General features: G+C 45.3%; 1 protein-coding gene across 1 annotated transcript in view; it reads left to right on the forward strand.

The window, feature by feature from the left end:
• Positions 1-12,446, forward strand: part of LOC118323165 (ubiquitin carboxyl-terminal hydrolase 22-like) — a 22,412-nt gene extending 9,966 nt beyond the window's left edge. The window contains exons 3-12 of the mRNA XM_035655095.1: positions 1,349-1,481; positions 3,076-3,189; positions 3,290-3,391; positions 4,589-4,755; positions 8,756-8,867; positions 9,954-10,096; positions 10,901-10,992; positions 11,492-11,554; positions 11,970-12,119; positions 12,206-12,446. Of these exons, the coding sequence (XP_035510988.1) occupies positions 1,349-1,481; positions 3,076-3,189; positions 3,290-3,391; positions 4,589-4,755; positions 8,756-8,867; positions 9,954-10,096; positions 10,901-10,992; positions 11,492-11,554; positions 11,970-12,119; positions 12,206-12,248 (1,119 nt within the window). The 3' untranslated portion in view covers positions 12,249-12,446. The remainder of the gene's footprint in view (positions 1-1,348; positions 1,482-3,075; positions 3,190-3,289; positions 3,392-4,588; positions 4,756-8,755; positions 8,868-9,953; positions 10,097-10,900; positions 10,993-11,491; positions 11,555-11,969; positions 12,120-12,205) is intronic.
• The last annotated feature ends 232 nt before the right edge of the window (positions 12,447-12,678 follow it).

Below are 12,678 nucleotides of genomic sequence, written 5' to 3' on the forward strand. Positions count from 1 at the left end.
GTGTGTGTGTGTGTGTTCACACTGTGTACCAGAAACTGGAAACTGCTAAATCTCTCCAACCAATAGTTTCTTTATCATTTTGTTTCGCTTCACCTTTGCTTCACACCTCCTTTCCCTCTGTCGTCTCTCTATGAGTGGGCGACTCATTGCGGCAGGTCTGCACCCTGAAAGGCTTTGATTACATCGCTCTGTCTTTCCTCTTTTATTAAATTTCTCTCTCTCAAAGCGGGCTTGCAGACTACTTTCTGCTCTACTTTCCCTCGCATTACCAACAGAGCTGTGAAAGCATCGAGTGCAATTGTTGCTAAAAGATTTAGCACTTGCTGATGTACTAACTGTTTTAAGAATGCCCCCAATTCATTGCATCTGCATTTCTGAGGGTCAGAAATGAAATGAATATGGGAGTATTCCTCCTACTACCTTTTTTTACACCTTCAAATGTTTGTGTTTCTTTGTCACCAGTAGAACAGCTGGCCATCTACTATTGTATTGTTAATATGGTGTTTAGAAAGTGTCACCTCAGACCGCTCCACCACAATCAAGGCACCAGGTTTAGCAGCTTGTACGTGGGCCTACAGCCATGTAGATATATGTAGAGCTGTGGTGGTTGAGGTGTTCATAATGCAAATTCATGTACATGTGTGCCTACACTCACACGCATCATCTGTATCACAGTTCTCTTCAGAATGTGCGACAGTGTTCAACATATAAACACTTGCCTACCACTCGTTGTTCAGTCCAAAGGCTAACACTTCTCGGGCACCCCTTTCTCGTGGTTGTTGTAACCCCCTGTGCTCCTGTGTAGCCGCTTCAGGGCTCATTTTTGCAGGTTTGCCAAAGATGTCAGGCATTCTGATATTCAATTTCTCTGGTTACCTCTTGGTGCTGTAGTCCAACCAATTACATAAACTCCAGCCGCTGTTAGTGCGCGCTTCAGACAGATCCTGCTCGCCTTCCCCAGCGTGCCTGCCAAGCATTAAATCCCATCATGCCCTGCATGTGTTAGAGAGGGAACGATTCAGTGTTGAAACATGTTGTTATTCAGCTGCATTGGATTTGTCAACAGGCCCAGCAAATCTTTAGCCCGTCGTCTTCAATCATCATCGTCATCCAAGCACCGTGTCCTCTGAAGTGTTTGTGTGACTGACTGGAAGATAGAAATCTAATTCAGCTGGCAGGAGTTCCACTCTCTCTACCTACGCCACTCTACATTATAGCTCAGGGCTCTGTCCTGCTGCAGAGAATTTTTCTCACCACACTGACTGTCTTCTCCTTTCTTGCTCTCAATTCCCTTTCCCCGTTGTCCTCCCCCAACCCCCTTCTTCCTTCCTTGGGTCTTTCTCTCCAGGCCAAGTCGTGTATCTGTCACATGTGTGGCGCACACCTGAACCGGCTCCACTCTTGTCTCTACTGCGTCTTTTTCGGCTGTTTTACGAAGAAACACATCCACGAGCACGCGAAAAACAAGAGACACAATCTAGGTAAGCCACACACTCGCTCTCACAACTGTTGAAGAAATCAATGTGGGGGGGAGAAAAAAACGTACAATAAATAGTAATCTCAGAATATTGTCCCTCCCTATGTCCAAGGCTTAGTCCCATAACGTCAGTGCTCACATTCACATGCACCCTTGTGGCCCACTGCAGCATCAGCTATTATCAGTGAAGGATTACAGCATTACTTTGGGCAACTTCCTCTTCTGAGCAGACAGGGAGCTGAACCTCTCTCTAACCGCAGCGCATTACCATTCTGGTGGGAGCGCATCTCATCCAGTCAAATGTCATGGGTTTAAGTTAGGAGACTCCTCTTCATACAGCAGCAAGGGAGGGGTTGACATCGCTAATCCACAGCTACCATAAAGTGCAGCTTCAACCTTACATGCTAATTATGTTAAATAAGACAATGACACTAATGAGAAAGATTTTGATATTACCCTGACGAGGAAAACTAAATATGGAAACAAGGGAGACTGAAGGGTGGCTTGGTAGTTGTCTGGCTTTAATTGATTCAGTGCATTTCAACAGATTTACACAAACACACACACGCGCAGACACCCCAAGTGCACGGCTACAGTGTTAATTAGCTTTGAGCTTTCCACAGGAGCTTCTCTAACACTGGCGCTCTGTTCTTCTCCACCTCTAATCAAATTAATCCAAACTCCCCTGTCTGCTAAATGGCAAGCTCCTTTCTCAGGACTCCTTTTACATCTTTCTCATCTCCTTTTCCTTTTTTTTCCTAGCTATCTCAGTCTCTGGACGACTTTCACATCTTTTTCTACCTTTCTTCCACCTTCCTGTCCTCTCATTCTTTGCTTTGGTCCTTCACTCAAGTGAGCAAGAGTTATGAATTTCTGCATGTGCCTTGTGCAGTACTCAGTCTATATCTTCTTCCTCTCGCTGCCACTTGGTGTTGCTCTCATTTTTCTCTCTTAACCGGGTTGCTGATGTCCAGAGAAGCATCCGGTTGAGTACACCGTTACCAGAGAAAAGAAAGATGATGTCATGTCTTTCAAATTATTTCTTTTCCTGCATGATTTATTTCTATATACGTTCTCTCATGTCACACACACACACACACACCACACACACCACACACACACACCACCAAAAAAAACATGGCACTGTGATGACAACATAGCATACACCAGTCAGGTTTTCTACATGATGTATTAGCTCACTTTCTCAGTGTGTGGGTAGCACCAAAAACAGAAAAATGTCCGGTTAAGCTAAAAATAGGTTGTCACGGCAACAGAGCTGAGGTATTGTTGCAGTGGAGTTTTAGAATGGAAGAGGATGGTGTGTTAGTTGAAAGCCCAGGTGGGGGTGGGAGACAAATACACCTATTCCATCGCTGCTCCTCTCACATCTTATAATTGTTCTGTGCAAGCAATGAGATGAAAACATATAGCAGTGAGTGGAAAATGCAGGGCGGAGAAAACACAGTCTGACTGTGCCAGCCAGGTTGGACAGTAAAATAAACCAAAAAAAAAAAAGTGTGTTACTGTGGTGGAAAAATCTATTTGTAATTATGGTTCAATCTCTCTTTCTCCCTCTCTTTCCTCCCTCCTGCTTCCAGCGATAGACTTATTATACGGCGGAATATATTGTTTTGTGTGTCAAGACTACATATACGACAAAGACATGGAGCAGATTGCCAAAGAGGAACAGAGGAAAGCCTGGAAATTGCAAGGTATATCGTTTTGTTTTTTGTCTGACAACTTAATGCTTTCCAAATGCCACCTGATATCTCAGTGTCATCACATTTGTGTTTTTTTTTTATATATCCACAGGCATAGGCGAGAAATACACAACATGGGAGCCGACCAAGAGGGAGCTAGAATTATTACGACACAATCCAAAGCGGAGGAAAATCACTACAAACTGTACCATAGGTGGGCAATTGACTGCACAGTTCAATCTGCACAGCTCTTCATCCCTTGGCAGTGTGTGTGCTGTGGGTATTCCTCATAGCTGTGTGTGTCTCTACATGTGCCTGTGGCGCAAGTGTACTTAGGGTCACTCTTGCATTTAAGTGTGGCACCCAAGGTAAAACAGGACTGGGCAGCCCCACAGGCAGCATGCTGCGAGAGGCAGAACACAGTGTTCCCTCTCGGATAGATGCAGACCACAGCAGGCCTGAATTTGTCTCTGGGTCTCCCCCACACACTTTATTTCTGTTCTGTTTTATCAGTGATCTGTTGCTTTGGTTTTTTCCAGCAATCTCTAATTAGTCTCTGATTTTGTACATGTACTGATTTTATCTTTCCCTCTGCCAGCATTCACTCCCCTCTTATATCTTTTAAAGAGCTTGGTCGGTAGCCCTGTTAGGGCAGTAGACTGCATGTTCCTGTGTGTGTGAGCACACCAGGACTAGTCTGAAGTGTTAAAGCTCTCGCTGAGCGCTCTCTTCCAGAACCAAACCTTGCTCAGTTGGATAAGACCCAAGACCTTGCTGTGTCTCACCTGTTCTACTGGCCATCACTGGAGGACCGTAGCTTTACTTTCTCACTCTAAATTAATCCATTCACAGGTTTGGGGTCGGTTCCAGGATACACACGGTTTTGCTGGCAGACCTGACCCAACACCATATTGTTGACTTTCCAGCCATACACAAAAAAAAAGTGCCATTGGCTTGTTCATAACTATATGGTCATATTGTGATTTATGTACTACCAGCTACAAAACTACCAAATATTTACATCATTAATTATAATAAGTAAGCTGCCAGTCTATTTTTCCTAATAACTGATTAAACGTTTAGCCTTAATCCCCATTTCTATCTAGTCCACTATCACTTAAAACAAAGATAAAGGCGAATTATCACAATTGAGAAACATGACAAATTTTACATTTTGCTTGATAAAGGACGTAAATGGTCAATTACTGTGGGATTTTTTTAATATACCAATTCAATCATGCTCTCTAAATTTGTTATTTTCTAATAAACAAGTTGACCACAGCTTAAACTCAAGTCAGTCCATAGAAACAGTTCCTTAGTGGTCAAATTCCCTCCATTGCCAGCAGTATGAATCACAGCACTTGCCATGTTGTTCTCACATTATTCTTTGTCTCTTCTTCTTGTCCTGCAGGTTTACGAGGGTTAATAAACCTGGGCAACACATGTTTCATGAACTGTATTGTTCAGGCCCTAACACACACACCACTGCTGCGAGACTTCTTTCTCTCTGACAGACACAAGTGCGAGATGCAATCAAACTCCTGTCTGGTGTGTGAGATGTCGCAGCTCTTTCAGGAGGTATGATGCACAGGTTTGCGTGTGTAAACTTGTTACATTTGTTTAAATGTTTAATCCCACGAAGAAAGGAAGAGTTTATGATTAAAAGTGAGCCATAATTTCACAGTTTTTTTTTTATTTTTTAAACAACCATATAATACAGAATGTTCTGTAACCCACTGCAGAAGGCTGAGTCACTGTTGTGCTCTTTTGTCGAGTCCAAAGAGGGAGGCAGAGAGGAGGGAAAAATCCTGCTTGAAAGGAATGCACAGAGCCACGTACAAATGAATGAGCAGAATGCAGTAATTATACCTTTTATTGAACCTGATCAGTCAATGCAAATTATGTTGCACAGCCATTTATAGCCTTTAAATCCTGGCTCTTTGATGCGAAAGTTTAGCGTTTTACATCCAACAAACTCATCGGCCCTGAACGTTATGCAATTTCTGCCTGGTCCGCTCCCACACTGCCTCGCTTTTTTTTTTTTTTTTTCTTTTCTTACACTCTCACTTCCCAGTCATATAATGCGCCCAACAGATGAAAGTGGTGCTATATGAGTTATCATCCACCCTCCTCCTACACGCAACGCCCACACCACACACAGAGGCCCTGCCCCTGTCTCAGTTGGCTGAAACCGTTCAGCTACATAACACATGCAATGGAGATACTACTCCTCACCTCTATCAATCACCCGGAAGGCAACCAGTGATTGATAATAGTCCAGCTAATGTTTGAAGACCGAAAAGCTCAGGGCTCAGTCACACAAGAACAACATTTTAAACACCTTAACAGTGAATCATCTTCCGCTTTCTACCTCCACGCCTCTTGTCGCCAACTTCTCAAATTTCATTCCCTACCTTCCATCCCTACCCTCAGTTCTTTTTTAACCCGCCTCCACATCGTCATCCAAACAAGCTGCGCTCTTCTAATCTGCGAGGACGCACGCACACAGCAGAATCCTTCCTATAGATCTTGCCAAGCTGAGAGGCGCTGGGAAGGGGGGCGACGGCCCGCCCGCGGGACCGCGGCCATCAGCTTTGACGCCACACTCTTTTCCCTCCGTTTCCTACTCCTCTAGTAGCGTCTTTCTTTGGTCAGCCACCTTTCACAACTGCCGACAAAAGAAGCAAGAGTGTTGTTAGATTCAACGAACGTCAGCCGTGGCATGATTTTCCCCTCTTACACGCTCCAATCAGCATTTCAGAAAATAATTAGAATAAAACATAGAGGCGTAGTGCCGCCGTTGTGTGGAGATACTGAAGCCCTTCCTCTGGCATAATCAGCTCCTAGTTGAAACTCTCATTGTACGATAGTTTCGCACCCGCCAACCTCTTGCGCTCAGCCACTGTTGCTTTCTTCCACATCATCCCTGACCCCTTGACTGGAATTGTCACTCTTGAATTCCCATGGAACCCAAAGACCTGCAACACTTCACAGATGGAATGCTTTTGCTCCACAACCCTCTGCCTTCTTCCGCCCTTTGTCTTCTGTCGTGCCTCACACTCCTCCCTCTGCTCTGGCGTGCGCCGTCATTCCGAGCTGACGTCTGAGCGGATGTGGCGCATTCATCTCATAACCTCTGCATGAACGTAGCTAACAGTTACAAAGGTCATAAAACCACTTGACCTGACCGACATATTCTGTTTTAATGCTTCAGAATGCATCCTATAGACTGACAGTTGAGCATGTAGCTGTGAGCGTGGGCAAGACCAGACGTTGGTACCATACTACATGCACCTAACCCCGCCTCCGAGCGTCCCCTACTCTTCCACCACACTCCCATCTTTCTTCCTTGCTCTCCGTTCCTCATCGGCCCTCCGCCCACCATTGCCCCGTTTACGGCTGCTGCACCTGTGTGGATCATGCACGTACCCTCGCAGGCTACGGCAAAGACCACCACCCGAGTTCCTCATCGCGAGCGTTGAATGTACTACACAGGCTGCAAAGGGACACCCATCAGTAAGCTAATGAGCGGTAATTCTCTTTTGTCAAGCATTTCAAACACTCTGTATGTTTCAAGGGTTTACCTCTAGGTTTTGCTCGATCTCGACCTCTTAATGTCAGGCAACATTGCAGCTTGTTTCAAGTCGGCAGCTGAATACCAACGCACAGCAAAGAGTGGTCGGTTGAGATTGTAGAGGCGTGCGCCCGGCGACTGTGCCACTACTGTCTCCTGCCGGCTTTGAGCTCCTCTTAGATCTACCCACAGAGCCTACTTCACCTGGAAACACAACTGAAGGAGACTGACAATCCGGTGTTGTACAAGGGGACAGCAGCAAGCAAGCAGTGTGAGGGAATGGTCCAATAGGCCCCTGCTGAAGCTGCATACAGGCTCGATTACCCCCCAGCACCCCTGCAGTAAGGCTTGCTTCTATTTAGCTATAAGAATCCAGAGAGTTGTATGGCAGGGAGGCTCCGCTGCAGCGGGATGGTGGTACAGTAGAAGAGGGGCCCAGACCAGAGTCTTCAGAGGTGCTAAAGAGGTGTCGGTGCTGTCATGTGTGTTTTTATACGTTCTGTTCTTTTGGGTCGCGCAGGAGCATGACAATGGAAAGAAGGCCAACAATTCCAACCACTGGTAACGGCATCATTGACCAAATCTCCTGGGGGCCCTGCATCAGATGTTACCTGATCAAGTTGCCAGTAAGTATGTGCTGGTCTCTCTAGTGTGTCTCAAATGTGTAAAGAAGCAAAGCAAATTTGGAAAAGTGAACGTGCCACCTGAGGTTTTCTTGTTGACCCATCTCATCTTAATCGAGTCTCACAGCACCCCGTACACCCTCCTCCCCTCTTCCTTCTAACAATTTTACCCATCCTCTTCCCCTATCCTTGGTGGTCATCCGATCGTAGTCACCTATGCACGCTTGCTGCAATGGAACTGGACACCAATCCACTTTCACCCAGAGTGGTTTGTGATATCGCTTGTGTCCTCCTCCACTGCACCCCTTTATTCTTACAAGGCCGGTCCCCTGAGAACCTGCCTGGTAGGCTGTGCGTGGGGGGGTGCGTTGTCTTAGACAGCCAGCACAACCCACGCTGCCTGCCTGCCCCTAGACTGTCCGTCACAATGAAAGCACCAGCCACGCTGCACTGAACTGCCAAACCACCCTCGCCCCAGCACCTAGCAGGCATGCGAGCCCCAGCTCTCAGGGGCGCAATTGTTACCTGCCTCCACAGCGCGAAGAGAGGAGACTGCGGCTGATGTAAAGTTGCTGTCCTTTGTGCATTCCACTGCCAGTAAATTAAATTCCTTCCGTAATCATTAAACAAATTCCTCTGTTACTACATATTACATAGATACATATGGGTAATAGATTTAAAAAAACTGCTAAGCAATCCTCATAAGCTCTTTTTTTAACACAATGGTACCCATTTGCGTGCCATATATGCAGTGCGTTTCCTCTCACGCAAACATACATGTTGGGCACCACTTGCTAATACGCCATCCGCTTGATCATTGGGGTATCTCACAGCACCAACCACACTTTAATCAACCAGCAAACCTGTGCGCAACCCATCCCTTGCTGCGCAGTATTTGTCCTATAGTTGGTTAACATTCTACACTGGAAGCCTCATTTCTGCCTGGGCCGCGTCCATCAAGTCATCGTTCTATAATACCAAATTCCTTAAAATGTACAAAGCTATTTCTTCTCGATGTACACATTCATTGAAATTTCAATGGACCTGCGAAGAACAGTGGGCGGACTACTTCACTGCACCATGCATGGCACTCAATCTTCCAGAGGCTCCAACAAAAACATGATCCGAATCCCTACAAACGACGTGGTCACTAAAGCATTCATTACGTATTGCCCATTTAGTCATGTCATCGCATCCTTCATCACCGACCTGTAAAGGGAACCACACTCAACAAACAACCCAGCTGTGCTAATTTATTTAATACAGTCGTATTCTGACCCCTTCTCTCTAATCTCGTTTTTCTTTCTTTCGCTTTTCTTTCACTCACAGTGGGGTTTCCACGATAGACCCATTTCTGCGACTCACCTGGACCTATCCCTAGGCCTCCATCCACACCTTTTTCGGGCCCCTCACTCGGGGAGATGCGCAGCACACGTCAAACGACACAGCCACCCTGGTCCGCGTCACAACCTCACCCAGACTCGCCTTCGCAGGTCACTCCAGCTCTCAATCTGACACCAGACCCCCTACAGTCATTGCCACCGCCTGTTTCTAATCCGTCTACACCAACTTAACCAACACCACCATCTTCATCATCAGTAGCTACACACACATAACTTTATCAGTGCTAAAATAGAGCGAATTCTTGCAACCACACAAAAAAACCAGCAGGTCAGGCGCCTTTTCGATTATCAGTACTTTCTGGCTACATCTCCTCTTTGCGCGACTGCCACCAAGCTCAGCACTGGATCGTTGGGGTTATAAACTCTGTAAAGATCCATGATCCAGTTCATCACATTTAAAGACAGCAGTCCCTTCTTACCTATTTCCCTTGTCTTTTGCTCAATCCCTTTCCTCCCCTCTCCAATTAATGGTATCACCCCGCATCTTCCCATCCCTGCAGGCAAATAAATTTCTCATTCATCCCTGTACGAAGGTCAAACCATATGGTGCTGCTCATCTCCTGTCTGCGCTCATCTCTCATCCAGTCCATCCACCCAGCGGTCTGCAGAGCAGGTGTTCATCTCTATCTCCTTCCTACTGCTCCTCCCTTCCTCATCTTCTCTATTTCCCTTCATTCTTGATCTATTTCATTCCTTCTCTCTCCACCCCTAATTCGACATCCTTTTCTCCCCGTGCACTCTCACCTCTCGCATCTCGTTCATCTCCCCTTTCTATCGCTCCTTTCCCATTTGACTTTTTTTTTTTTTTTTTACTGCAGCTCCACACACACCCCTAGTTGCTGCAGCAAGTCTCTTAAAGGTACAGAACTGGTTGGGGCTGTTGCCATGGCGATAGAGGTGTTGGCAATACCAGCAAGGCTCTGGGTTGGGTGGGCTGACATACAGAGTGGCTGCACCAAAACTCAGCAGGAAAACTTGAATGCACAAGCCCCCCCATCTTCCGATTCACTACTTGCCCCCAGCGGCAGAACTAGAACCAGGTGTTGCAGGGGTGCAAAAAGCGAGTTCATGAAAATACAATCCTAATAGTTTTCTTCCTCTTTTCCCCAGTTTTCTCTTCCTGTTTCCACATGTTCTCTGCTCTCACACACACCCTCTCTTCTTCCTTGTAATTCCAACCCTCTCGCTGCAGGTTTACGCGGCCCGAGCATCTAGGAAGCAGTGCCAAAATCAAGTGCGGCGGTTGCCATAGTTACCAGGAGTCCACCAAACAGCTGACAATGAAGAAGCTCCCCATCGTAGCATGTTTCCATCTCAAAGTGAGTCAGCCAGTGACAACGGGCTGCCAGTTATCACTTGTTACATTGTCTGTCACTCTCTGACAATCTGATTACTTCAAGGGCACACTGAGCTTTTATCATTCACATGTTTAATTTTGTCAGTCGTTACTTCAAAACAGCAGGTAAAGTAGTGTCTTGTAAAAAGGTCTGCGGGATGTGGATCGATAGATGCTGTTTTTTTGTTTTTTTTATCCTGTTTAACTTTCATGTTATATTTATAACAGCATCCTTACCTATTGCACTACATTTATATGCCGTAATATATGATCCATTTTGCCCTGTGTGTATGCAGCCTTCCATGTGATGGAAGCAAAGTTGAGATTTTGCAGTGACTTAGCTGTCTGGTACATTGCATGTGTGTAGGTGCGTTCATAATTCGATTCAGTTGTTGGTGCATTACCTCCTGCTGTGTAGCCCCTTTCACAGTGTCCCAGGACACCTATGATTTTAAAGACTTGTACAGTCCTGTACTGTCCATGTTTTATTCATCATAACAGTATTTGAAGCCCATAATGTATTTATGATATTCATAGGAACAGGCTGCAAAGAAGATTGTCTAAGATCAATCTAAGCCTGTTATTATCTCTGTAAATGTGTGACAGCCAGGGTGGAAAACATGCATTTTCACTTTTCACTAGCTGTGTTGTATTTTGTATGTTGTAATGATGACGCCTGTTTTTTTTTCTAAATGTGTCCTCTCCCCTCCCCCTCTCTCTCGTGCCATTTTTCTGCCCCTTCCCCCTTCTCTCCTCTCTCTCATCCTCCCTCTCTGGCCATCCCCAGCGGTTTGAGCACTCTGCTAAACTGCGGAGGAAGATCACTACATATGTTTCCTTCCCTCTAGAGTTGGACATGACGCCCTTCATGGCATCCAGGTAAGCCTTCACCCACCGGCCCCTTAACTTCTCTACCCCATAAAGTGAATTTTGTTCTGACAGTGTTCACAGCCAGATAGAAATAAACAGATTTTTCTAAAAGAAAAAAGCAAACATTTAGCTGCTCATTTAACTGGTTTATTATATTTTAATGTTAACATGCACGTACTGTATAATACACTATACATACTGTGTACTCACAGTAATTGCACACATCTGCATTCATGCCAAAACACCATTATTAAATGCTCCCCATGAATATAGACTTGTGTCAATAGAGCATGCAGCAGCAGTGTTGCCCCACCCCTGGCTGTAGCATCCATTCAGCTCTGTTCAGAGACAGAGAGATCATTAGAGGCAAAGGCAGGGAAGAGATCAGCTTTCGCAAATAGGATAATTCTGCCACCTAGTGGATTTATCTGGCAGTGTAGTATGTTTACGCATGCATGCAGCATTATTTATGCTAACTTCTCAGTATTCTTTCTCTTGTCTCCCGCAGTAAAGAAAGCAGAATGAACGGGCAGTATCAACAGACGGTTGATGTATTAAACAACGACAATAAGTGAGTGCCTTGGAAAACTGTTAACGGCAAATTGATTTATTAAAAATCTGGCACTCTTACATCATAGTAGACATTTCTACTCTAGCACAGCAGCACATGCTAATGACCTGAAGCATCCGGCTGTGACTTCCCCAAATGAAATCAATTTGAAGCCTATTAAAAGCTGCTTAGTTTTCTTCATCCATGACAGTTACAATGGCTTTCATTTTCCGGGACATTTACAGGGAATTTACTGTCTTAATACCATCGACAGGTTGCTTGTAGTAGAGAGGAGAGTTGGTGCGGAAGGTACTCCTTGATGAGGCCTCCTTCCCAACTGTGTTGGGTTTAAGATAAATAAATGTACCATATGTTTGAGGAGGATAATGGGGCTTTATGAGTTAATTGTTAAACAGAAATTGTCTTTTATTTCCAGGTATTCCTTGTTTGCGGTGGTCAACCACCAAGGCACATTAGAGAGTGGCCACTACACCAGCTTCATCCGCCAGCACAAGGACCAGTGGTTCAAATGTGATGATGCCATAATCACCAAGGCCAGCATTAAGGATGTACTCGATAGTGAAGGGTAAGAATGGAAACAGGCATCAGCAGTACTACAAAAATGTTATACAGTATGAAATCTAAATCATTGGTTTTTTTCCCCCTCCTCAGGTATCTCTTATTCTACCATAAACAGTTCCTTGAGTACGAGTAGTCTTTGTGACCACTGACCATGAAGAACCACTGCTTCTAATACGAGAGTCAGGGGACTGGGGATAGGATGAAACACAAACACACAAACCTACCTGAAACTCTTTGACTTAATAGTCTGCTCCTCCAGAGGACAAACATAAAAAATAAAAGACGTGTGAAATCATGCAACCTTTCAAAAAAAAAAAAAAAAAAAAAAAAAGACAAGCACTGAGCTACTTCTTGGCATCTACTTGACAAAACTGAATGAAGAGGAGGAGGAGGAAGAGTCGGGCGTCGTCAGTTCCAGGTTTGGGCAGAGGGAAGAGGCCCCACACCCCTCACACTCTCTCCCTTCCTCCTTCCTGCTGCAGGGGCAGAGTGACCGACTGTCATGTTGATTGGGCACATCTGGATTTTTTTATTACAGTATTCTGACCCCACGCCCCCCCCCC

Source organism: Morone saxatilis, unplaced genomic scaffold (assembly GCF_004916995.1).
Source record: "Morone saxatilis isolate NCDOM2014 unplaced genomic scaffold, NCSU_SB_2.0 Contig14, whole genome shotgun sequence".
NCBI classification, from domain to species: domain Eukaryota; kingdom Metazoa; phylum Chordata; class Actinopteri; family Moronidae; genus Morone; species Morone saxatilis.